General features: G+C 45.3%; 1 protein-coding gene across 1 annotated transcript; it reads right to left on the reverse strand.

The window, feature by feature from the left end:
• Positions 1–1,843: 1,843 nt before the first annotated feature.
• Positions 1,844–24,635, reverse strand: rspo4 (R-spondin 4). Its single transcript, XM_035152379.2, has 5 exons — positions 24,172–24,635; positions 17,990–18,178; positions 17,422–17,559; positions 14,544–14,738; positions 1,844–2,638 (listed from the first exon to the last, which is right to left on the reverse strand). Exons 1-5 carry the CDS (start codon positions 24,254–24,256, stop codon positions 2,535–2,537), a joined length of 711 nt encoding a protein of 236 aa, XP_035008270.1. The 5' UTR covers positions 24,257–24,635; the 3' UTR covers positions 1,844–2,534.
• Positions 24,636–26,001: the final 1,366 nt, after the last annotated feature.

A 26,001-nucleotide genomic window follows, 5' to 3' on the forward strand; every position in this document is an offset into this window, starting at 1 on the left:
ACCTGGTCTTAGCTCCTGTCTCTTTAAGAGCTGATCTGTCGCTGACCTTTGACCTTAGACGGACGAAACCTCTGACACGTGCACGGCCTCAGAACTCGGCTCCAAACAGGATCAACTTCTTCGTTTAGAGAATCTTGTAAAAGCGAGAACATTGCGTGAGTACGAAAGTTTCCTGGTTTCACAGACACTGAAATATGATCCTGGTGAAAGAGGTGAATATAATAATTGAAACGAAGCTATTTTCCATTCTCACAAAAGTGTTTCAGCAAAATGACGACGCGTCAAAGTCACAGGAGAAACAGTCGAGCTCCTCCCCCGTCAAAACTCTTCAATTCTATCAGGCTGCAGCAGATACTCACACATCTGAGTCCTTTAAATACAAATACTCACACATCTGAGTCCTTTAAATACAAATACTCACAGATCTGAGTCCTTTAAATACAAACACTCACAGATCTGAGTCCTTTAAATACAAACACTCACAGATCTGAGTCCTTTAAATACAAATACTCACAGATCTGAGTCCTTTAAATACAAATACTCACAGATCTGAGTCCTTTAAATACAAATACTCACAGATCTGAGTCCTTTAAATACAAATACTCACAGATCTGAGTCCTTTAAATACAAACTCAAATACTCACAGATCTGAGTCCTTTAAATACAAACACTCACCTACACAGATCTGAGTCCTTTAAATACAAACACTCACAGATCTGAGTCCTTTAAATACAAACTCTCACAGATCTGAGTCCTTTAAATACAAATACTCACAGATCTCAGTCCTTTAAATACAAACTCTCACAGATCTCAGTCCTTTAACACAAACGCTTCATCACGTGTCTGTGAATCCACCTCAACACAAAAAGAATCCGAGCGCGACTCACGAGGTTGTTTCTGTTAAACGTGGAGAAAAGACCGAACCTGGTCGTTACCGAGGAAACGTTCCCGTGGTTGGTTTTGATCTTTCTTTCCTTCCCTCTTTCTTTGGTTCCTCTTTGTAACTATATCTCTCTGTGTTCCCATGTGGACCAAGCTCATGAGTCAGAACATGGTATGTGTGATCTTTTATTGTGCAATAAAAGATGACTTTCAACTTTCCCTCGTCTTCGCTGACTCGTCCATGGACTCTGAATTAACTTGTGTAGAGTGAACTGAGCAGGTGGAGAACGAGAGGTGGAGAACGAGAGGTGAAATCCTCCGTCACAGGAGAACGAGCACTTTGAGTTGAGGCTCAAACTCCCGAGCATCGACCTGAGGGGGAGACGCGTTTTATTTTCCATGTGATGTTTCATATCTTCACCACTTTTCACTTTCATACAACCGATTTTTTTTAAATCTCATGAACCATGACTATGCTTCATGACATTTTACTCAATATAATAAAGTTCAGAAAAACCTGAGGGGGGGGGGAAACACCTCCCAGATTGCAGATAACTTATTTCAATAATGAAATATTGACTTATATCGACCTTGTTTTTCATTTTTCAACTTTGCTCCGGTTGTTTGAACAGAGTTTTATTCGAAGTTCTAAACGTCATCGTGTTGTTCACGCTCTTGTTTTCTCTGTTTGCTGCTGAAGATGCAAATTGAAGAGGTTTTAAGTTGTAATATTTCACCAAAAAGAGAAAAACAAACCCAACAACAGCAACATCCACCTCTTTAGAAACTCGTTGATATACTTATATGAAAATTAACTTCACGTTGATCAGCTCTGAAAGTGAATCGTCCGCAGATTCTCTTCAGACTCAGAGGGGGGGGAAATAATAAAAAGATGTTAAAGGTCACGATGAAAAGAAAACATGAATCTCTAATCGCAGAATCACGAAGCCCGGAGACAAACACAGAGGAAGCGTTTTACTCACAATCTTAATGTCACAAACAGAAAGTTACAAATTCAAGCTTTTTTAAATCCGGAAAGTCACGCGTCTGCAAGAAGCTACAGATCTGCAGTCAGCTCATCAACCATATTTACATTTAGTGACACGTACATTCATGTTGTGGAATAAAATCCCATTTCGTCATAGAAATGTTGTTAAATATAAAACTGACAGAAGCAAACGGGAGGAGAGGAAGAGCAGGAAATAAAACTTTTACCTTAAAAAGACACGTCAGCCACTTAATTACAGTTTGATTTGAAGGAAAAGTTCTTCACACAAGTTGTTTTTCTCTCTTTTAAATATAAACGCACGGATCAAACTTTAATATTCTGTGACTGCGAAATCAGGAACTGATCCGTCTCTGTGGTCGGACACCAGATAAACTCTGGATCCTCCGGGGGGACAGATGTTTGCTGACGATCACCAAGTCACCAGCATTCTCTGGAAATCGTTACTCACAGAATTTCTTAGTCATAGTATCAACTGGAGTTTCCAGTAAACAACTTTCTGATGTTTTTAATAACGAACAGTCTGATCGGAAACATCCTCAAACACTGATTTGGTCTCAGATTGAAATCGCTGACACGTGTCGTGCTGAGCCGCTCGTCTCGTCGCTCGTCTCGTCGCTCGTCTCGTCGCGTGTCCGTCACCTCCTCAGCTTCCTCCCGGCGAGTCGGCGTCGGCGCTGCTGCTGCTGAGGAGCTGCAGGAGTTTTCTCTCCCTCTTTCTTCCAAGTCCTTTTTTACTCTGTCTTCTTTCTGACGGATAAAAGATTAGAGTGAAAAAAATGAAAGAGAAAAACGTTAAATGGTGCAAATGCTTTTGTTTTGTCTTTGCTCGTCTACGTTAGGCCTGTGACCCGCTGACCCCCCGCTGACCCTGGATCTGTACGGGTTCGGATCTATGGGGGAAAGGGGGGAAAGTACAAGAGCCCCAACGATGAAGTCCAGGGCAACATTTCTCAGTTGTGGGTTTGAATCCCAGCTTTGTTTTCAGTAAATTCTGGATTTTTTGGGGTTCCAGCGTAGATTTTAACAACTGAAGCTGGATAGCGAAGCTAACAAACTTTTACATTCAACAAGTACAAAGAACTTCTCCTTCTGTTGGTCTGTTTGTTTGGGGGGGGGGATCAGGACAAAGGGTTGGATCCAAGAGTCTTTTATTACCATTGAGAGTTTTCTGGTGTTTGTCTTTCACATGATGAGAAAATACGAACCGTCAAACGAAACCTCATCAACACGTCCACTCGCTTACTGGGAATTCTTCTATTTTCTGTGAATCCATTTCCCAGATATTTCACTAGGGGGCGGCGGGGGAAACGTTCCAGAGAATGTCGGGAGCTGCTGACTCACAGATTTCCGTTCCCACTCGCGGCCCTTCCAGAAAACGTCAGGATGCCTGTCGGGCTCGAGCAGAGCAGCGTGTTCTCCTGAGGCTCGTTCTGTGTTTTTCAGTTCTGTTTCCCCCGGAGGGAACTCTGGAAGGAGAACGAGCATCGCTGGTGTGAGAACCCTCAGAGTGTGAAGTGACCTCATATCTCACACATCACATGTGTTCACCTTCAAATCCAGTAACTCTGTCTTGCGTTAGTTTGACACTAACAACGCGCCTCGAGAGCCGGAGGTTTGCCGACCTCAGACCTGAGCCGCGTTCGAACAGCTGCTCTGCACCTCCAACGTCACGTGTTCGAATACAGACAACAGAGTTTCTGTGAGTTACGCATTCCTTCGTTCACGTTTCATCAAAACATCGGAAAAATTTTTTTTGCACGCTGGGAAAATGTCGCTCAGGTGTTTGTGAGCCTCAGATTCTGATCCGGGACAAAACACTGACAGTGACGTGAGCTGAACGTTGGATTCTGCAGGTTTATGGTCAAGTGTCAGTGAAATATTCTCATTGATGTATTGCTGCTCGGAGACGGGAATCTTGGCCACGAGTTTGCAGAGGGAGAGAAAAAAGGCTTTTAAACTCTGGTCAGCGAAGATGTGACGTGACGAAACGGATCCGACTCCCAGACGCATCTGATTCTCTGTCGGGTTTTTCAAAAGTCTGAGGGTTTAGATCAAAACTTGTGGCTTTTTGAATTCAGGGACAACATGAACACAAGGACATCAGGACACACACACACACACACACACACACACACACACACACACATACACGGAGGTGATGAATGTGTGTGGAACTCTCTCATGATAGAAAATGTGCTTTTGATGCGGAAGAGCTTCAGTGTTTTTGGCCGGAGTTTAAAAGTGCAGTCGTTTTGTGTAAGAAGCTGCAGCGAGTTTGATTCAGACGTCGATTGACTTCAGAGAGTAAAAGAAAATCCAGGAAGGAGGGAAAGAGGAAAGGAGGAGAACAAAAAACTGGATGAGCTTTGGGGTTTTTGATGAAGCGGAACCGTGAGCGCCCACTTTTAAAACGTTTTTTGGGATCTGGAAGTAAACTCAATTTGCTCGTTTCAGAATAATTTCCTAAAAACACATTTTATTTTCCTCATGTATCATGTTGGGAAATAAACCTTCCCTTAGATCTACTTCTGTATTTACCTCTAGAGACAATAAGGGAAGGAGTAAAGTGTGTTCGGGTATCGAACCTGTGGCGCTGACAAACACGACGTATGAAGCAAACACATGATGTTGTGTTGATATCCAGACACACAATGTGTTTTTCTGTGTCATGCAGTCGCTCCCATCGTCGGTCCAGACCGGCTGGTTGCAGCTCCGCACTGATTTGCTCAAGGACACATCACACATCGCATGAACTTAATTCCAGGCTGGAGGTCGTTTGCCGATTGCTTCTCACACGTTGCTTTGAATAATATTTTGTTGTTTATCTGTCGTGTCAGAGGAGGAGGAAGAGGAGGAGGAGGAGGAGGAGGAGGAGGAGGAGGAGGAGGTTCAGCTCTGCTTACACCCGACCTCTTCTTCTCGGCCCCTTCGGTTACAGGAAGGCTGCAGCGTCAGGCCCCCGCCGTCATCTGCCCTTCATTAGAGACGAGCGCCCGTCTTCTCAAATCAGACTTTTTAAATCCCCTCGTCTCCTCCTCGTCCTCGTCCTCAAGTCAAACTCTCCTCTCCTTTTCCATGGCCGTCCCTCCTCCTCTCCAGTCGTCTCTTCATCGTCACGACCCCTGACACTAGCTGTCACTTTGACTCTGGATGCTGTGCTGCTGATTGGGAAGGCAGGCTGTCCTGAAACGCCTGTGCACGTCGCCTGTGCACGTCGCCTGTGCACGTCGCCTGTGTGCACATTTACATTTGCTACACATTACGAGTGTTAGCGGAACATGTGCTGCTCGTATGTTCCTCAGAGCCCGAGTGTGTGCGTGCTCCTGGTGGACGTAACTAACTGAACGTGTCCATGTGGTCCGTGTTGGTCTCTGTTGGTTTATTCATGTGTGAAGTTTTGCAAACTCGCAGGTACAAACAAGAACAAAGTGGAGTTTGGCAGAAAGTCTGAGACATTTGGAGAAAGTTAAAGGTTATTTCATGTTGAGCAGACTCAGTGGGAGCAGCTGGTTCTGAAAGTCCGTCCCTCACTACACATCGTGGATTCTTCTCTGCAAACATCTGCACGGACTCCTGAGAGCGAAAGTCAACGTTTCCCCCGTAAATCAAATCACAAACAATCAATGTTTTTATCAGTTCGAGGAAAATCTCAGAGATCAAGTTCTTTTCTGTTTTGACCTAAAATCGAGAAGATCTGTTCGATTCATTCCGGTTTCATCGCGGCTCCGTCCACCGACCGCTGCGGCACAGACCCTCACTTCCAACGACGTCACCTGATGCAAGATGGCGACGCTCGAGGGCAAAATATTATGGCTTCAGTAGTCGTGCATTTAAATTCATCTTAAGTCTTCATCACTAGTTGCTGCTGTGTGAGAGTGAACATCCCTCGGACATCTTTACTGAATCAAGTGCTGCGCTGGAAAACAGCCCTAACCACAGGGACACACACACACACACACACACACACACACACACACACACACACACACACACACACACACACACACACACACACACACTGGCCTTGTGGCTCCTTTACTTCTGTACAGCCCTCACACTGAACGTGTGACCGCACCACAACGTGGACACACTCAGTTCCCCCTTCCGGGTGAACGTCGCAGTCCAACATTGAAAACAGACGCTGAGCTCTTCCATGTGTTGCCGGTGTCGGTGCTGATGTGACGACGCCGCCCCCAAAACCGGAGCGTCGTTTCAAAAAACGTCTCAGCTTCGAAACCGAGACGTAAATTTTGATTTATTTGTTCGTGGGCACGTTCGGGTTGTTATTTTTTTTCGTGACGACAGGAATTTGCTAATGAGAAATAATCCGTGGTGGCGGTGTAGCGAGAAGAGAGCGACTCTACGGGAAGCAACGGGTCACCGCTGGAGACGTCCAGTGTTTATGGGGCAGTTAATAATAATAACAAGAAGAATAATGGCACACAGGTTTTATTTATAGAGACGATTTACACGCAGAGAAAATTATTATACAACATTAAGTACACACGGCCCTGAACAGCACTCTGCAGTTTAATGGGTTCATGGGCTTGTGTAAAAAAATTGGTGATTGATAAAAAAGAGAAGGAGAATAGATCAAGTGGAGACGAGTCACTAAATCAGCAAACTGACTATAAGATAGAAAAATTTATGAAAAGTCTGAAAACGTTTTTTTTTTTTTTTGCATAACCAGACCAAACACGACGGCAGCAGCCAAATCCACTTTTCATCTGCGAGAGGAAAAAATGTTATTTCTTCTTAATAAAAGTCAGATAATCTCACTTTAATGAAAAACAGACATTATAAGATATGAATATTGGCTTTTAAAAATACACAGTGAATCTGCGTCTACAAGCAACCTCAGATAACTTCCCTCCTTCACGCCAGAGATCCGGCTTCACCAACAAAGTGCGACTTTCACCGAGGTTTTTTAAATCAAATTATTTAAAAGCAACTGTTTTTAACCGTGAACGCAAAGTTAACCTGAACCAGGTCTGAACAGGAGATTCAAATCGTAACCTTCCAGGTGGTGGACGGATTTAAAACAGTTGACCAATAAAACATTTCTGTGTTTAACTGCACAAAGATTCGACTTTCTGTTTCTTCCCGAGCTGTGAACATCAGCAGCAGGACTCTGCCTCTGACGTTCTGTGTGGCTGGATCACATTAGAGAATACGATACAACTCAACTGACCCTTTAAATCAAGACAATATTTGTCGTCTCCGCGGTCGAACATTTACTCGACAAAGCCGCAGGATTTTTCAAAAAATGTCGGCCTTATCCTCTTGAGCCTGAACCGACTCCTTGCACAACGCAGAGTTACGCTCAGAACCACATGTTGCAGAGGGAGGAGGGTAGGAGATAAATCAGCATTACGAAGCAGCGTGGAACCATGTGGACGGACTCACACACAAACATGCAGCCCGACGTGAAACACAAATACGCAACACGGCAAAGAGCGGCTGGGTCGACCCCGTCGTCTCCTGCTCAGAGTGCGACAGCCGCCGTCGCACCGGACGAATTCCAAAAGTTTCCCCGGACGACCTTGAAGGAAAAAGATGCATCTGCACGAAATCACCCACTTCAGAAGAAACGCTCCCAGGGTGACGTCGCAGACGGGAATAAAACAAGGTTTATTTCTCCTTTGTCTGAAGCTAAGGGGCATCAGCACTGGATCGCATGCTAACGTGCACGTAATAACGATGCTAACGTGCTGATGGTTAGCACGTGTAATGATTACCATGCTACCAGCTGACTGGTGCTAAACGACGCGACACATGATTCCGATGCCGTCAGTTATTTGGGTTGCAAAGTGAGATCTTGACCCGACGTTGACGCGGATGAAAAATACCGAGGATGATACTTGGCTTTTGAATTCATCCCGAGGGCGCGTTAACGTCAATAACACATTTCATGGCAATCCATCCGAGTCGCTGAGGCATTTAACTCGGAGCCGTAAATGTGAACCTGATGTTGGTGCTCGAGGAGAAACAGAGAATCACCGAGACCATTAGGACTCTTCCTCTGGCAGCCATTAGTGTCTGTACAACGTTTGGCCCCAATAAATCAATTAGATGCTGAGATGATCCACAGAGTGAAGACTTTCAGCTACTTCATCACAGAGGATATTAGATCATTTGAATTCTGAATCTGGCGACGACGAAAGGAAACAAAACTATCACGACTTTCCGTCCAATGGTTGTTGAGATGTTTCAAACCACATCTTCATCTTGAGGCTGATTGATAGAAATCACGTGCAATTACACTTTATGTAAAAAGGGTTTATTTTCTTATTTAAGATGTATTTATACGTAAATGTATTTGTGTTTTTTACCTCATGACACTAAATAAGACTCTTGAAGGTCACCAGAGCTCAAACTACCAACCCTGCCAACAACAACAACAACAACAACAACAACCCCAGTCTCCCCCCTGAGCCACGTCCGTCTCATATCACACAAATAATCACATCATATCAATATTATCTATACTCGAACCAAAGGATACAAATGTAAAGGTAAATATAAAGCATCAGGTGCAGTGGGAGACGTTATATATTTATAATAAAATAAAATATAAATACCTGCTCCTAATTATCATTCAACACGTAGAGTAGATCAGCTGAGGAGGCGTCGAGCAGAATAAATCTCAAGGGACCAAAGACACCTGCTGCTTTATAGAGGCAATGTTAACTTATAGATGTATACATTATATATATTAATTTTGTATAACAGAGTATACAAGGACCACCTGTGGAGCAAAGGGAGTCTCTGACTTTATAGACAAAAGTGAATCGGTCCCACGCACACGAAACCTCATGGAATCCACCTAGAAACACACTTCTCTCATTTCGGGTCGGCCCCTGAACGGAGGGAGAAACTACCGACTCTCACTTCGGCGTTTCTCAGACTGAGGACTCAGAGGAAGACGGACCGCGGCTCCCTGTCCTCTAATGAGGACCTGTCGTGCAGGGTTCGGTTGCCCCGAGGCCGCGGCTGCACCAGGACCACTGTGCAATAACTTGATGCATATGCTACATGGGGGAATATGCACTTCGGCTCTCGGTGTGTGTTGTGTTACACTGTGAGATCCGCCCAGATCCACGTGCTTCCAGATGAGAACACTCCTGCATGTGGAAGCAGCAGAGAGTAATCTGAGTAACTCCCCGTCTGTCAGGCAGGATCCGTCTGAGCTGTGAGTAGACGTGAGATCGTTCTTTATAATCTTTCCAGTCCCGAATATTAAAGCTCTGGTTTAACTTCTGCCCCCGAAAAAAAATGAATAGGAGAGAATCTCTTTCTGTTCGAACGGAGGAAATGAATGACGGTTGCCGTGGTAACTTCGTGATGGAATGACACCCAGCATCAGCACCTTCAGGACTCCTCCCATTTCCTGATACAACTGCTGGTTGATTCACATGTTTCTCAGTCACACGATGGTTGAACATGTAAAACTATAAAAGTTAGATATCACAAGATAAAGTCTACTCATCAAACAAAGAATCAGCATCCTCTGTGATTTAGGGAACTCCTCATGTCTCCTCATGTCCCCTCATGTCCCCTCATGTCTCCTCAAGTCCCCTCATGTCTCCTCAAGTCTCCTCATGTCTCCTCATGTCCCCTCATGTCTCCTCATGTCTCCTCAAGTCTCCTCATGTCTCCTCAAGTCCCCTCAAGTCTCCTCACATATCTACATGTCTCCTCATGTCCCCTCAAGTCTCTTCATGTCCCCTCAAGTCTCCTCATGTCCCCTCATGTCTCCTCATGTCCCATCATGTCCCCTCACGTCCCTTCACACCCCCTCAAGTCTGGGTCAGTTCCGGTCTTCACCGAGAGGAGCTGAGTTCAGATTTTCTGCTGAAAGTGCCAAAGCAGAAAATGAGCTCATTCCCACCGGTCTCCAAAACTGATCTGGGTAATATCACTGTCCCCCCTTCGAGCTGTTGGAGGGAGAAGTAAATTATATAAAATATGCAGCACGGAGCAGTTGACCAGCAGGGGGCCGTTTCACTCATCTGTATTGATCTGATATTAGAGACCAGGCTGGTGTTCAGCTTGTCCACAACCCAGTACATGAAGATGGACGACACGTCTTCACTTCCTCCTCCTCTACAGAACTGAAGCCAAATTAACACGTTAGGTGTGAAAACCTTCCAGAGAGTTTAATAAAGAAAAAGCTGCTCTGTATGTATATTTTGTGTAATTCTGCCGACGAACAAATAAATGAACAGATAAATGAACGAGCTCCTCGGGGAAGGAAACAGATGAGCTGTGGGAGAAGTGACTGAATGAGTGAACGGGTTTTGAACATTTGAACATTTGAAGTCGTTTATCCTCCAGTTTTCACTGAAGCCCTATCAAAATAAGATGTGACGTGATGTTCTATAAATACAGGCCGATTTTCTTTTCACATTTCCACCGGGGTCATTTCCTGGTAGTATTATGGGATGTTAGTGATTTCTGACTGAGCAGCCGCACTCAGACTTGTGGATCCAGCGTCCTGCTCTGTGTGTGTGTGGAGCTTGTTCTTGGCGAGCTGGCTGTAGCGTGCAGAACCTTTTTTTTTATTTCATTTAATTCATTAAACTCTGACGCTCGGCTGGAGCAGGATTCTCCTCCCGAGAGGAATCACTTGTCTGAACGAGGCTTTTTCTTCTTCTGCAGCTTCCAGAGGCTTTAAGGGAGTTTGGATTCCTGTTGTGACTTGTGTCATTTCTACTTAACAGAGTTTTTAAAACAATCCCCCCGCTGCACTAATGGAATAATAATGAAGGATGGATATTTGACAGAGTGTGTTGGAGCCTAATATAGATGTGAGACAGATGCTGCTGCACTTGGACCACAGATAGAACTGCTCTCCTCCTGTTTACGTGTGTGTTGCGCTGCGTCGTAAAACACCAGCTATGCAGCCTCCTCAGTTTTATAGCAGGGGAAATGCATTGTGTCCCGAATAAGAGCTGCACCGCCGCGGCTCCGTCTGTAAAAGGGAGTCGAGTAAATCAGTCCGTTTTGATTATCACCGCCGTAAACTACAACTTAATAAGCTTTCACACTAACACCAAGCATGTGTCTGCAGCCGCGTCTGTCAGGTCGAGATGCAGAAGAGGAGGCCGTGGGACGCAGCAACATGTGGACAGGACGAAACCCTGGTTTTTCAAATTGCAGTAAAGGTGAAATGCTGAGCACTAAATCCTGATCAAACGCCTCCAGGCTCCTATCTTGTGCTTTTGGCTGCTTTGTTTTATGAGCTGAATACTTGAGCGCGGAGCGGAGGAACACAAAAACAACAACCGTCTGTTGGAGTCGGATCCCGGAGTCCACGGCCGAGCAGGCACGGAGCAGTTTTATTCTCCTGCGGGTTAATGTGCCCCCGTTTAATTAGCCTCACACATCCTGATCCTGCTCACTGGTCCCGGCCAACTCCAGACAAACAACACGGATCTGCGGCACGTATGGTGAATAAGCTGCGGTGCTGCTGCTGCTCCCAGTCAGACACGTGTTTCCAACGCATGGTCTGGATTATTATTAACTCACCAGTACGCTGGGAGTTTAAAATCATTTCCTGATACAACTGCTGGTTGATTCACATGTTTCTCAGTCACACGATGGTTGAACATGTAAAACTATAAAAGTTAGATATCACAAGATAAAGTCTACTCATCAAACAAAGAATCAGCATCCTCTGTGATTTAGGGAACGTCTCCTCATGTCCCCTCATGTCTCCTCATGTCTGCTCATGTCTGCTCATGTCTCCTCAAGTCTCCTCATGTCTGCTCATGTCTCCTCAAGTCTCCTCAAGTCTCCTCATGTCCCCTCATGTCTCCTCATGTCCCCTCACGTCTCTCCTCACATCGCTACATGTCCCCTAAAGTCTCCTCATGTCTCCTCAAGTCTCCTCAAGTCTCCTCACATCCCCCCATGTCTCCTCATGTCCCCTCATGTCTCCTCAAGTCCCTTCACATCCCCCCATGTCTCCTCATGTCCCCTCATGTCTCCTCAAGTCCCTTCACATCCCCTCAAGTCTCCTCAAGTCTCTTCAGTCCCTCAAGTCTCTTCATGTCTCCTCATGTCCCCTCACGTCTCTCCTCCAGTCTCTGGGGAGGAGTCTCTGTCTTCAGCTCAGACTTGAATATCTTCCTCCCTGTGATATTCCTGTCCGGACGTTAACGGTTCCCGTGGCGATGTTTCCTAACGACCTCTGCGATCTGTCGACCGCCCCTCTACTGCCCCCCCGAGGCGGACATCTGCTCGTCCATCACGTTTACTGCCATGAGATTTTGTGCGAGAAATGCGAGTCTCTCTCTGGGGATGAATGGTAATCCCCTCGGTGACCTCTGACCTCTGACCCCCAGCCACTGTTCTTTGTTCTTTGTGACTGTACTTTACTTTCCACACCCCCAGGCTGCAGCTGCTCTCTGTGGTCGGCGTTAGCACGCTGACAAACTGAATGAAGATGTGCTAACACTGAACTCAGGGCACGTCTAAACCAGAACCACAGAGTCTCTGCAGGGAACTGGGGCGGCACCGCCTGCATCTCCACCTCCGCACCCTTCACTGGGACTCGAACCTGTGATCAGGAGTCTTTAACCGCTGGGGCCCCCCCCCCCCGCTCATGGAACGTCACTGATAAGATAACGGACGTGGCTCTGGAAACGTACATATTAGCTGTAAGATGCTAAATTGTCGGGAAATCGGGCGACGGACCCTCGGCCGGGTTTCGCCCTCGTGTGACGTGTTGCTGATGCAGTGAGAAAAAAAAAGAAAGAGTGAATGAGAGATGAGACCCGTCCTCGTCATCTGAAAACAATAAGACAACACCCGGGCAGAGTCGTCTAATCGGGAACAACGGAGGAATGTCAAGGAGATGCCACAGCAGCCTTTTATCCCAGATGTGTGCTATTAGGTCCACGGGTCTGATCCCAGCGCCAGACTCCGCTGGATCGGATTTCTTCCTGCGCTAATGCCACCGGACATACGATCTGACAATGATAATGATGATTACTTCAAATGACATGCCTTCCATTGTGGAAAACACACAGGCATGCACACACACACACACACACACACACACACACACACACTGAAAACACAATATTTGCGGAGCTCTAAAGAGAAATTACCGTTTGGCTTTCTCGCCACTTTGGAAAAAGTGAAATAGAACACGGCTCCGTACATTCCTCTGCACGTTGAAATTCTTTTATCGGCTTCTCCCGCTGTTTGTGCAAAGTGGAACAAAATGGAACAATAAACAACGACTGGGTTTTAGTGGAGGAGCAGAGATCGCCGCCAATTTAGCTTTTCTTTTGAATGTCGTGGAATATATTCGCAAAGACGTTCATCGTTAATTTAACGCAGAGTTGAAAAACAAGATCCAGACACTGTCTCTGACACAAACGTTCTACTGCTGACGAAGCAAAGCCTAAAAATAAGGGACTGTAATCACTGTTTCTTTCTTCTCACTGCAATTCTAACCGACTCTGACAGCATCTCCACAACAGAGCTTAGAAAATATCCCTTTTCTTGTCTTAAGTCTATTTTCAGGTCGAAGAAACACGGAACACATGATGAGAATTACGCCCTGGACACGACTCGTCCTATTTCTGCGAGTTAAACCGAATCCGAGAGGCTGGATGTCCTTGGATGGAGGTAACGTAAAAGGCTTACACCACGAGTTGAAGCTCAGGAGGTGCGATGGCTTAAGATGCTATCTCACCCCCGGGAGCCGCCAACATAAAGAAATGCAAGAGAGAGGAGGACGAGGGTGATCTCTTCATCATCCTCTGTAACTCTTTTCTTCCACAGTTCTCAGGACAAAGTCTGGATGAGAGTGGAGACGTTTGAGGTGTGTGTCCTCTGATGAACTCTACAACCGCTCGGGATATTGATGCATCTTTTCAAACACCTGTGACCCTCCTCTTCCTCAGTCTCCCTCCAGTCTCTGTCTCATTCCTGGTGGAGCTCAGCTGAGTTCCTAGACTGTGCAGCCACGCCCCCATTCAACCTTGATGACATCATGAGGGGGTCTAAGCGCCGATTTAAATCACATCACTTTCATTTTCTTGTTGTCAATGGCAACATCAGGAAATCGTTTCATGTGTCGTTGGACAGGAAACATCCAACAGCGTCTTTACCTGGTGACGGTTGATGAAACTCTCCGTGGGAACAGTGACACCTCGTTGCTCGTGTTCTCAGTTCTGCATCATGATATCTATAATTTTAGATTTAATTAAAAGTCCTTCTGACGTTTGATTGTATGATTTTTCTTACTCATCACCAATAATCCTGGACTTTTGAAAACTCTCTCCGCTGATGTTGCCGGACGGTGGAAACATCCGCCCACAACTGGAAGTGGCACATGTTTTATGTTTTTTTATAGGATCCAATCTCTCCTACTTGGCCTTATAAAGTACACACGTGCATCAGAACAGCTCGTAACACGAGACCCAACAATGCAGGGAATCCACAGATGTTGGCCGTCCAACACAATAAAGAATAAATCAACTAAATGATCGGTTGTATCAGACGGAACTGATTAGAAATGGTTTCTGCCCAAGCTTCCATTTTGAAATGATAAATAACAGCTGTTAAATATTTTTAACCCCTTTTTGTACCAACGGTTCACTCCTGTCACCTCCGTCCGTCCGTCCGTCCTCACCTGTGGGACACTTTTTCTTCATCCTGCACCTTTGTGTCTCGCTGTGCGATGGACAAAGCAGAGCTGCGTTCTCCTCCGGCGTCCTGCCCCCCCGAGTCCTGGTCTGCATCCCCCACCTGAAGCCACAGGTGGCGCCATCACGGAGACAGACGCTCCACTCGCTCCAGTCTCCCAGCGGAGCCGGGAGACAGTTGTCTAAGAGAGAAACACACAACAGACCCACGTTTACTTTATCTGACAAAACCAGATTCTTAAAAGACAACAATACTGGGGGAAAAAATTAAAGAGCAGAAACGCTTAATCACTTTCACATGTTCTGAATCCATTAGGGTGCATTAAGGCTCCTGAGGATGAAGAAGACGATGATATCGTGAAAGAGGAAAAGGGCTCGAGCACTTTCAGGCCAAGAGCCTGAAAGCTAAGAGCTGTGGACCAGAATCTGGTGCAAGTCAGCGGTTCCTACACGGCCAACGTAAACTGGATCGAATCCCAATTTAGATTTCGGTGCAATTTCGGTGTTTTTTTGTGGCCAATCCCGACGTGAGCTCGATGTTTTAACGTAATCTGCACTGAGTTTGTGATTTTCTGTCCCTGGCTCACAGGGTTATTGTTTGTTTTAAATCAATGTGACCGAACAGAACCCGAATATCATTCCAACATTTTTGTCCAAACCCGGCCTCACGCTCGTCTGGTTTCGACGAGTGACGCTCGACCTTGTGTGTGACCCCCAGTCGATCCCATGGGCCGGCAGCGTGGACGTCCCGGACCTCGGTTCTGACACCGTTTAGAAACCACAACTGTTTTAAAATGACCCTTTGAGGTGGAAAGTGTTCAGACTCTGAACTATAACCAGAGGAAGTTTTCTGTTAATTGAAAAGAATGACCTGGCCTGACGTGCTTTTCCATGCAGGGATACAAAGTTCAGAGAAATGAGGAAAACAATAAATTACAACCGAGACTCTATTGAGACGAATGCTTCCTTCAGAGCCCTGGCAACCACTTTGTCAGGGTTCCATCTGAATGTCAGCAGAAGAAACGGACGGGACATTACGCTCGCTGGTTGCTGATGAGTGATGTCACCCACAAAGAAATCAGCCACTGCAACATTTTCCACAACGGAAAAACCAGCGGCTTCGGCCAAGATCAGACAATCATCTCTAGATAATCATCATTATCGTGGTCGGAGCTCAGATGAAATGACTTTTTGCTGGAGGTTTGCAGCACCGGTGGGATGTGGAACCCTTTAACGTCACCGTGAAGCACAAGAGGCCCAGAAACAACCGGGGCCACGGCCGGTGCAGGTGGAGGTCTGAACTGCACCGACAGAGGAGCTCAACCATATATCTCACTGGCTTCGACAGGCGGCATGATACACAACCACATGTGAAGATCGATGCTGAAACTCAACCTGAGTCGTGTGTTTTACTGAGAGTTCGGCTCCGTATTGGAAAAGATTTACCTGGAAGATAAACATAAAGAGAGAGATAAGTTCTTGACAGTTCTCAGAAGAAAACTTTCAATCTTTCAAGTCAGAATTTGGAGCTTAGATGTGCGTGAAGTTTATTTTGTGTTTTTTCTTTTTGACCTTAAACATCCCACTGCTGTCACACACATTTTAAATAAATAGAGAATAAACGCCAGAAACCCATCATCAGCGTTTCTATTGTTCGTCAAACGGTTTAAACTTGGATAAAACCACTTCCTCGAGAGCAAAGATCTGAAATGACTGAACCACTTCAAGGTTGCGTCTCTTCTTTCATCGTCTGTCCTGGAGTGTAGTTTCCCCCAAAACAGGTGCGATCAATCAACAGCCACTATTCCCCCCCAAAAAAATCTGCAGCTCGATGTAAAGCAAAGAAAATTCCTCAGACCACAACCGATGGGACCCTCGACCGCTCACACATGAAACACAGCGAGAGGAGTGAACACGGAGACGCAGATAAAAGCAGCAGGTCTGCAGCTCATTAAACTCTTTCTCCCCTGAAGCCCACGGTGCAGAGCGGAGCTACGTTTTAATGCTGCCTGAGGTCAACGGGCTTTCTGTTCCTGTCAGACGGTAACCTGACACGGCCATTAAGACGGGATACGAGTCACCAAAGGTTACACAGGTGTTACGCAGTGAATTGTGGGTTATTTGGACGACGGCGTACAAACACCTGGATTCCTGAGGTGTGTGGAGAGCGACGTTTCACAAGGAACCGGGTTGTTCATGCTCCGGTCGACGGGATTATTCGAATTATCTGTGTGTCGTGCTGTGTCGGTCGTTTCTGCCCATGTTCCTCGTCATGAGAGGAGGAACCTGCTCTGGTTTCTGCTGCTCACAGCTGCACCGTTGCTTCTTCTTTAACACTGGACGATGGACATGCCGGACACTTATCGGCATAACGACAATAATCACAGTTTCATTGACAGAAAACCGCCATGCCGTGATTCTGCCCCCCCGTCTGGAGCATGGCATAATGCCTGCCCTGTTGTGTACTTTAAAATGATTACCTCCACTTTGGTTTTTGTCATAGTTTGCAGGATTAAGCAAAAAGTGCTCGACGGGTTACAGCTCAATTCGTAAGGATGCGACATGGAAAACAACCCCTTAAAATGTCCATGCAGATCCAGGAAGTTGCTTTCACAACAACTTTCCGGGTCAAAGGCCAAGCGAGCGAGCGAGTGAGCGTGCTGCAGAAAGCGCTGCACAGAGCCACATGAGGCGGCAATGGAGCAGAACATCTATTGGTTATTTATGAAACTGGCAGGACAAGAATACGGCCTGTAGATAATAATCGAGGTGAAGCTTCGACACGGTCTGAGCTGTTGGAGCTTGTCGGAGGGATGCACTCGGCTGTGTGTCGTCCGGTGGTTGGTCGTGACGTGTCCGACTCACCTATGCAGTCGGTTTGGTGGGCGAACGTTTCCTTGGGGCAGCTCGTCAGACACTTTCCTTTGTACAGCAGGAAGCCGGCTTTACACTTGGTGCAGAAGTCCCGGCTGAAACAGTGCTCACAGTCCAGAGAGCGGCATTCTGGGAGGAGGGACACAAACAAATATTAGACATCATGAATCTGTCTGAGTCTTGATCGGCAGCTGTCACTCTGGACGTGAGAGCTCATTAAACTGCAGCAGGTTGAATTGTGACATCTTCACTTCCTCAATGAGATTATTTACGAGTTTAAATCAATAAGATTTCAGGTTAAGATTTGATATGAGCAACAAAAAAGACCGGATTGTTAAAAGTAATTTCTCTAAATATATATTTCTCAAAGATGGTCCTGTTCTACAGATTAGACTGATGTATGATCAACGGCTCATGTTCAGTGATTGACAGCTGAAACTGGCTTGCTATTGGTCGAGCACATGCAGGGGGCAGGACCTCGATACAGAGTCTGTCTCACAATGTGAGACGTGACGAGTCAGATCTCTGCCGGTGGAACAACCTGTGTGTGAGAACGTACTGGTGCAGCGGTTGATGTCCTTCCCTCTCTGTCCGTAGTGTCCAGCCGGGCAGGCGTGGACACAGGTCCCGTGGTGAGACATCCCCTCCCTCTGCAGGAACAGGAAGAGTCGCTCGGGGCAACGCACGCAGCCGTTGTCACGGGAACACTCCAGACAGCTCCGACAGTCGTCTGGTGTCTCTCTGTGGGCTGCAGGTCACACCGCGGATTAGGAGAGGGCTTCGTTTTCAATGTGATGATAAGGGTCACTTTTACTTTTCTTGCGGTACGTGGAGAGAAGGATGGAGAGATGGAGAGAGGGAGAGAGGGATGGACAGATGGAGAGAGGGATGGAACGATGGACTAAATCTGCAGAGGAGGAGACACTAAACACGCTGAGTGTTCGTGAGTCTGAACAATCGTCTGATCCTCAAAGTGTCCGGCTGTCGGCCTCTGAGAGAACCGGATCAACAGCAGAGGTCATTAAAGGTCACAGTTCATGAAGCCCGTGTACTGTTCATTACTTCTTCTGATGATAACTGATGTCAAAGATTTAAATCGTCTTATATTAAAACATGCACATGAAAGAAAAGGAACTGGGGCTGACAATTAAGTAGCAAAACTATTTACTTCAATAAATTAACTCTGGTAAAAGAAGAAATATTGATTTAAAGGTCCAACCTTTAAGAGCTCATGTTACATATATATACATAAATATATATATACTCACTGTATACACATACATGTTACTGCTTGTTCCAAACTTTACTGCTGCTCTCCCCGACAGCCCATAAAGTTTAAGACATTCTGGAAAAGGCAGGAAATAAATAGTAGCTAATGAGGCTGTGGTTCACTGGGTTCATCGTGGACTCACTAACGACCAGAATGAATCAGTGTAGGTTTCAATAAATAACTGAGATCGGACATCACAGATCAATACTGAACTTTCCAGTAACAAGTTGGGTGAACGATAAAAAATCCATCACGGTCAATTTGTCCGTCAGCCGTCACCCCGACATCGGCTGATTGACAGAATCACCTGCAGGCGGGTAAATGCAACAGCACAACGTGGACACCATGTTTCAGATCCTAGAGAGAAAAGGACCTACTCCACATGAAGCCTTTAATTCTAACTGTTCATCGACTCACTTAACGTTTGGGTTTGTTGTTTGTTCGAGGAAGAGAAAGAAGATTTAGAAACTGAAGCTGATGAGGATCCACAGACCAAACCTAACATTTCAATGTCTGAGGCAAACGCTGAGGCTGCAGGGAAAAAAAGTGAAATGACAGTTGAGACAATGAGTCATCGTCAATAGAGTGGACTTTAAATTTGCTTACCACGGGGGGTGTGGCCTATTTGCTGCTGCTGTAATCAAATTTTGGCTCAGATTCCCACAAAGAGCAGGATTTAGGATTTTCCTTTCATCTCTTTGTTCATCGTTGTGAGACAAGGTCCTTGGCAGAGGTTTGTGCTCTGGTGCTAATCTCACTAAACCAATCGTTGAGTATCTGTTACTCATCTGTGTCGTCCCCTGTTCGGCAGATTTACTCCTTTCTTCTCAGGAAGTGTTTCCAAGGCTCTGAGGACAAAGGCTTTCTCAGATGAACAGACTTTCCTTGTCATTGATAAAATAAAGTCACAGAATTGTTCTTCAAGTCTTGATGTGGTTACTGATATCTGACAAACGTGAATGAACCAGTTCATGAACCATTAACCAGTTGTTATTAGTTAATTGATGCACTGCAGAGAGAGAACATGAGGTCAGTTCGTCAGTAATGCAGAATCCAGAACTCAGCTGCTTTTCAAAGCCCTCGAACCTCCAGTTGAACGGCAGCTAAACTAGCCTGACGCCACCGATAGACGGATATTTCTAGACCTTCATCACACGGATCTAAACGTGACACTGACCGATGGGAGGGAGGTTGTGGGAAAGCGAGAGCTGCAGCGGACGGACCGGTTTGGTCGTCTGAGTTCTGGCAAAAACAAGTTGCGCCTCTCCCTGCTTCTTTGAACTCGGTCCGTCCCTGTCAGCCAATGATGACATATTGAGTTGAGAAATGTAAACTGTAAAGGAGCTGACACATGTGTTCTGGGGGTCACGCCACTCGAAGCTGTTCAGACATGTTATTGACAGTGAACACACGGAGGTCATCGCCGTGTGTTCAGCCACGCGGCCGGAGGAACGGGTCTGTCTGGGAAAATCAAGAAGCGTCAAACATGACGACCGAGCAAAAACCACGGGAAAACAAATCAAGGAGCCTGATCAACTTAAAGACTGATGATGTTCAATTAGCACTTTGCATCTGCAGCACTGACCGGCGACCTCTGAACTCGCATTATGCTCAGCGAACGTACTCCGGTGATCTCGGCTCAGTATGAGTGGAGCAGGGTTTCTAATAATCAAGAGTAAAGACTGAAGAGATAAAGACGAAAGTGAAGAAGAGTTCAGTGAAGAGAAGAAACGAGCAGATTTCCTCAGAATAACCCAGGGACCCATTTCCCTGAGCTGTGGGACCTCACTCTGAGGCCCCGACCCATTGTCTGAGAAACAGTTCTCTGCACATGTGCTATCGATCTGAAGGCTTAAGGGACTTTTAGAGGAGCGGCAGGTTTAGGTAGCGTAAAAACTGTGACCTCTGACCTTGCATGGGATTGCACGGGGTTTTTAACCAGCACCAGGTGTAACGAGCTCTGCTGGGATCTCTGCGAAACATGCTAGAGCGCAGACGGGACTTCCACCCTAAAACTGAATTTACACTGAGCTGATGCTGTAAAGATAACAGACGGTAGAAAAAAGGTAAAGACAACAGTGGACAAGAAGTGAATCTTATTCTGAGCTTCAGCCAAAGTTGGGTGAGCTGCTCTCAAAAAGACAACGGAGAGAATGAGTCTCTTGAGATTCTCCCCACTGCGTCAGAAATACAAAGTTTATACTGACGACTCGTCAAGAAGTAACGTCAATCAAAGGTCTCACGTAGGTGATGACGACAGGACGTACGTACAAAATACTTTGGTGCGAAATCACAACTAACCTGATTGAATGTAAACGATGCAACAAAGACAATTACCTTAAACTTCAGTCCCAACTTGAAAATGCTCTCAAAGTTAGATGCTGTCTCTATGGACTCATTCTTACAGAAGATATTTCCTCATTTGGAGTTTGGATTCTCTCGATTGGGGCCTTTAGCATTGTGGTTTCCGATTCCAGTTTGATAAATCACGTTTGAAGCTTTGGTTCCCCGCTGGTCACCAGTACGTGTGGAGAACACAGTGACAGAAAGAATCTACTTTTGAATTTAATCTTAGTCTTAGTCTGACTCTTGTGTTAAGAGAAACTCGTCGGACTGTAAACGTTGTTCAGAGAATGGAGGAGGGATTCTTGGACCCTGTGTCGATTCACAAGACCCAGCTGATTGGCTGTTGCCTCTGGACGCTAATTCGTTCTCAGACGATTTTGGATCCGCTTTTTTATTTCCCTAGGTTTACAATTGGGTTGCGATCTTGTGGCTCCGCAGGTCAAAGCGTGTTCATGAATCCATGTAGTGACCCCTCCATGTTTCTCCACTTGTTTTCCACGTTTTAATTTTAAATCCCTTGTCCATTCACAGAAGGAATTCGGTTTTAGGGTGTATTTTCCAGTAACACACACAGCAGCCACTTCTGTAGATGGAGCCAAAATACCCACAATGCACCATAATGTATACATTAACTAGAAAAATGTGCCAGGTGGGGGTGATGTGATAAAACAACACAAGATGTGCGGTTCCTAATTACACACGTGCGCATGTCCAGACAATTGAGAGCAGCTGCGTTTGAGACTTGCTGCCATTTGACACATTTCTCACCACGTGACTTCTCGGGTTTGTGCAGCGCGTCGGTCGAGCGGCTTGTGTTACATCTTCATATTCACTCTGCAGAGCTGAGCTGAGCTGAGGATCCTGTGCAGCTGCACCGAGACACCGTCAGTCTGCAGATAGGAACCCCGAGGTTCCTGGTTCAGTTCTGGCAGATGTCAGAAGAAACCAACTCTCATCTTTCTTGTCAATTAACACAATTATGCAAAACAACCGAAAACCATGATCCCTAAAAATGGAGCAACACAATGAGATCAAATGTGTCTGTGTCGTGTTTTTCTCATCAGATCCATAATAATCAGTCACATCAACTTGTTGATCTACTCACTAGTGAAACTGTTTTCATTGACTGTTGATTGTACAGATGTTCTAACACCATCTTCTCTTCCAGAGTCCGATACATCTGGAAACAGTAACGATCCGAAACCAATGCATTCAAACAGATAACAACTTATACAACATATTTTAACAGTTGTATGCTACTAGCCCTGTGTTGCTCGTGCTGTAAATAGCAACACTAGCGCCACCTCTTGACACTGAAGTCGATACACGTCCCCGTTTTACCTGTTTACCTCGTTCACAGTGTGAGATATTGCCAAGATGCTAACATCTTAGTGGACGCCGGGTAAATCACTTCTTCTCTGTCAGTGCAGCACGACTGCTGTTCTGTAGCAGAGCAGAAGAAGAAGGGAGTTCTGTGCAGAAGTGTTTCTGAACATCAGAGCACATAAATAAAGACTTTCAAGTAATAACACTTATTAAAACTATCAACTTAGTGTGAGCAGAATATGTAAATAACTGTGTTCCTCCAGCAGGACTCCAATGAGACAGTGGAGTGTATGTACCCAACATTTCAAACAGCAGAACCTTGAACGTTTGCACACGGTGACATGGATTCACTGTCGGTGCCTTGAATCTCCAGTGACGATTGATTATTAATTGGCACAAAGAAGCTTTAAAGAAACTGTGGATGCGCAGGTGTTAAGTTCCTGCGTTCGAGGACTTGAAGCCAAACATCCGACCGTTTGTCTCTGGACACAAGCCCCAGTTATTCTTCGTCCCTCCCTCTGAATTCTCCAGTAAAACAGTCACAGGTGCTGAACATTATCTGCAGTAATCTTATAAAAACACAACTCGCACTAATGGACGTGATAATGGCCCGATGACTTCTACAGTTCAGCTTTCCCGCTCTGAACCTTTTCAGCTGTGTGTGTTTATTTCACAGCTAAATGAACCAAGTCCAGATGTTGCAGAGGGGGATTGTTGAAGAGGGACGAATAAAACAACATGAATGAAAAGAGCCACAACCAGTGTTTGACCTTTCAGACCTGAAACGCTATCGAGCTCAAAGCTGCTGAACCATTCGCATCAAATGTCTAATTGTCAACATTCATTTTCAAATTTTCTACAGCTCTTCACTTAGAATTTGTACATTTTATGTAACTATTGTAAATTACAAATATAATGTATAAAGTGGTGGATTTCTACTTTTAGATATTTTTTATTTTATGATTTAAATTCTAATTCCAATCTTTATCATTTATCTGTATTAAATGCAACACCTGCATATTATTTTCAGATTTTTTTAAATACTGAATTTCCAACCGCTGTCGAGCGTCTGTTGGTTCAGATCCTAACGAGCAGCGACACAACAACTCAGCCGGAAGATAACTGGGGCCTTTACGAGTACATGTCGGGGGACTCAGTGTGTTGTAGTAAAATGTGTTGTTTCTGGATTTGAAGCAAAAGTTGTCATGAAATGTAAAATAAGTGGTCGAACGGTAATGGAGACCGCTGGACGTCGTAAAAGATTCTTTAATATTATTTATTGAAATGATTGTTCATTGTTAAATCTGGAAGCTGAAACTCTTCCTCTGGATTAATTCTTCATTATTCTGCGTTCGATCAAATACATAAATATTGATATTGTTATTTTTATCTAATATTTTTATTTTAAATAATTGATATTAAGGCAAAAACCTGTTTTTACATTTTTACTATCACAAATGTACTATAAAAAGAACAGTTTAATAAAAAGCACAAACCTCTGCTCTTATTAAAAACAACAAGTGCTTAATGATGAATGATGGTAAAAGACATTTTACAGTTTTTTACAATTTTTCTAAATGTTTTAAAGTGAAAATTACATTAATTACTATTATTCATTATTTATTAATTCAACTTTCTCGTAGTAAACGTACAACGTTGATGTATCAGAATTAAAATTTGAGTCCGATTAACAATTTGTGCCTGTTTCCATTGTGTATAACGTACAGAGTCCATCCACTTGTCCAAAGTTTTTAAATGTATAACCCCCCCAAATAAAACCCCTCGTGTCGCCCACTCACCACTTTGCTTCTGCACGACACCAGACCCCATCCTGATCACCTCGCACAGCAACGACATCACAATGGCAAAGAGTCGCAAATGCATCTGGGCTGCTGGCAAACGCCCGCTTCAGCGCCAGGCTGCGGACATCTGCAGGGACTCCAGGGGCGCCGGGGCGAAGACTTAGTTCCACAGCGAGGGACGAGGTGAGAGGGGCAGCGACGTAGGGGGGGGGGGGGTTTGGAAGCAGCAGCGGCAGGGATGGATGAGGTGGAGGAGATAATCTCACAGGCCCAGAGCAGAAGACGATGAAGACGATGAGTGCTGAGGTGAGGGACGACAGGAGGGGAGATCCTCCTCTCCTTTTGTGGCGCTGCACGCAGGAGATTTAGGGCTGAGATGAGGAGGCAGGCGCCATAAACCAGGGGAGAGGAGCAGGGGAGAGTCGGGAGCGCAGGAGGTGTGGAGAGCAGTGCAGAGTCTCGTCTGCTTCCCCAGACTGACGGCCTGGAGTGAAAACTCACCATTTAACTGCCTCTGTCAAATTTGCGATAAACGAGCTCCACTTATCCCGTAGCCATCTTTAACCCTTTACGGGGCGAGCGGCGCCTAAGTGATTCCACATTTCCATCCTGATCCTCAGCCTCCTCCTACTCGCTCTCTATCTATTGTTGTTCCGTCTCTTCTTTTTATCGCTGGTGTTTACTTCTCCTGCACAGGGTGGCTTGGTTTTCTCTGGAAATCCTATTAAATATGGGCAGTCGGTAAATTTAATTTGACCACCCTGAGAGGCCGAGGAGAACAGCATGACTCGCACGTTGAGATGGGACCGCTGCCTGCCGCGTCCTCGCAGTCGATTTAGCAGTTTGTTGTGTGTTTGGTTCACGAGAAGCTTGTGATTCATACGTTTAACATGAAGATTCTGGTCAAATATACGTACATGCAGATAAAAGGCAAATCGTAAATCCTCCTCGTACTGTCGGGACAAAGTATGGATCTAACATCTGTCAGTGCTGTTACACAAGGTATATTATTCCAAGTGTATTTTATTGTATTTTATTGTAAGAAAACTAACTAAATATGTCCCAAACATTAATTTACAACAACACCTTTTTATGTTTATGTAAAAAATGTAGGGGGCAAATATATAAAACACGACATCATCAGTGGCGACTCTCGGACCAAAGTTTTCTCTTTAAAAATACAACAAAAACTAAATTGTACTTTCTCTAATGTGGTCAAGTTGCATGAAACATAGAAAATGCTCTTTCCTTTCAAATCTGTATGTATTAGTACACAAGTGAAAGTCCACAGCCTGCGTTCACTTTGTTGACAGTTACTTTTCTCTTGTTTGTCCAGATTCTTTATTTAGAATTGTAATATATATTACAATGTTCAGTGTCACGTCTCTACTTCGACTCATTTCCACGTATCCTCCGTTAGCAGATCAAACGTAGCTCGATGTGTCTTTTGTGGTTTTTACCAAAGTTCACTAACTTTCTGATCCTTTCAGGGTCTCGACCTCCAGAACTTGTTTTAAAACCAAATCTCCTCGTGATGTTTCTAAGTCCGAGGACGCTTCCAAAAGCCTGAGATGCTTTTCCAGAAATATTTTCCTATTAAATCGTTTGATGATATTTATACAAGTCAGGAGCCCTAATGAACTTATCCCATGACGAATCACAACCTTTATGGTTTCCCAGCAGTCAGGGTGGCCCCATAAAGGTCACAGATTCCAGCCGTGGATCTATCTCTGCCTCTTGCCTTTGAGCAAGACCCTGGATCCTGCTGCTTGTTGTCAGATGATCGGTGTTGGAGCGCCAGCTACATGATCAGTCTGTAGTCGGGCT

This window comes from Hippoglossus stenolepis, chromosome 3 (genome assembly GCF_022539355.2).
Source record: "Hippoglossus stenolepis isolate QCI-W04-F060 chromosome 3, HSTE1.2, whole genome shotgun sequence".
Taxonomy (NCBI): Eukaryota; Metazoa; Chordata; class Actinopteri; order Pleuronectiformes; family Pleuronectidae; genus Hippoglossus; species Hippoglossus stenolepis.

What these genes read in the sequence shown, in the direction of transcription:
- rspo4 (XM_035152379.2), bottom strand. Translation starts at nt 24,256, where the DNA reads ATGCATTTGCGACTCTTTGCCATTGTGATGTCGTTGCTGTGCGAGGTG. An exon ending in TGTCGTGCAGAAGCAAAGTG is followed by an intron (nt 18,179 to 24,171) that starts GTGAGTGGGCGA and finishes TGTGACCTGCAG; the next exon opens with CCCACAGAGAGACACCAGAC. An exon ending in GAAGAAAAAGTGTCCCACAG is followed by an intron (nt 2,639 to 14,543) that starts GTGAGGACGGAC and finishes TTTATCCGTCAG; the next exon opens with AAAGAAGACAGAGTAAAAAA.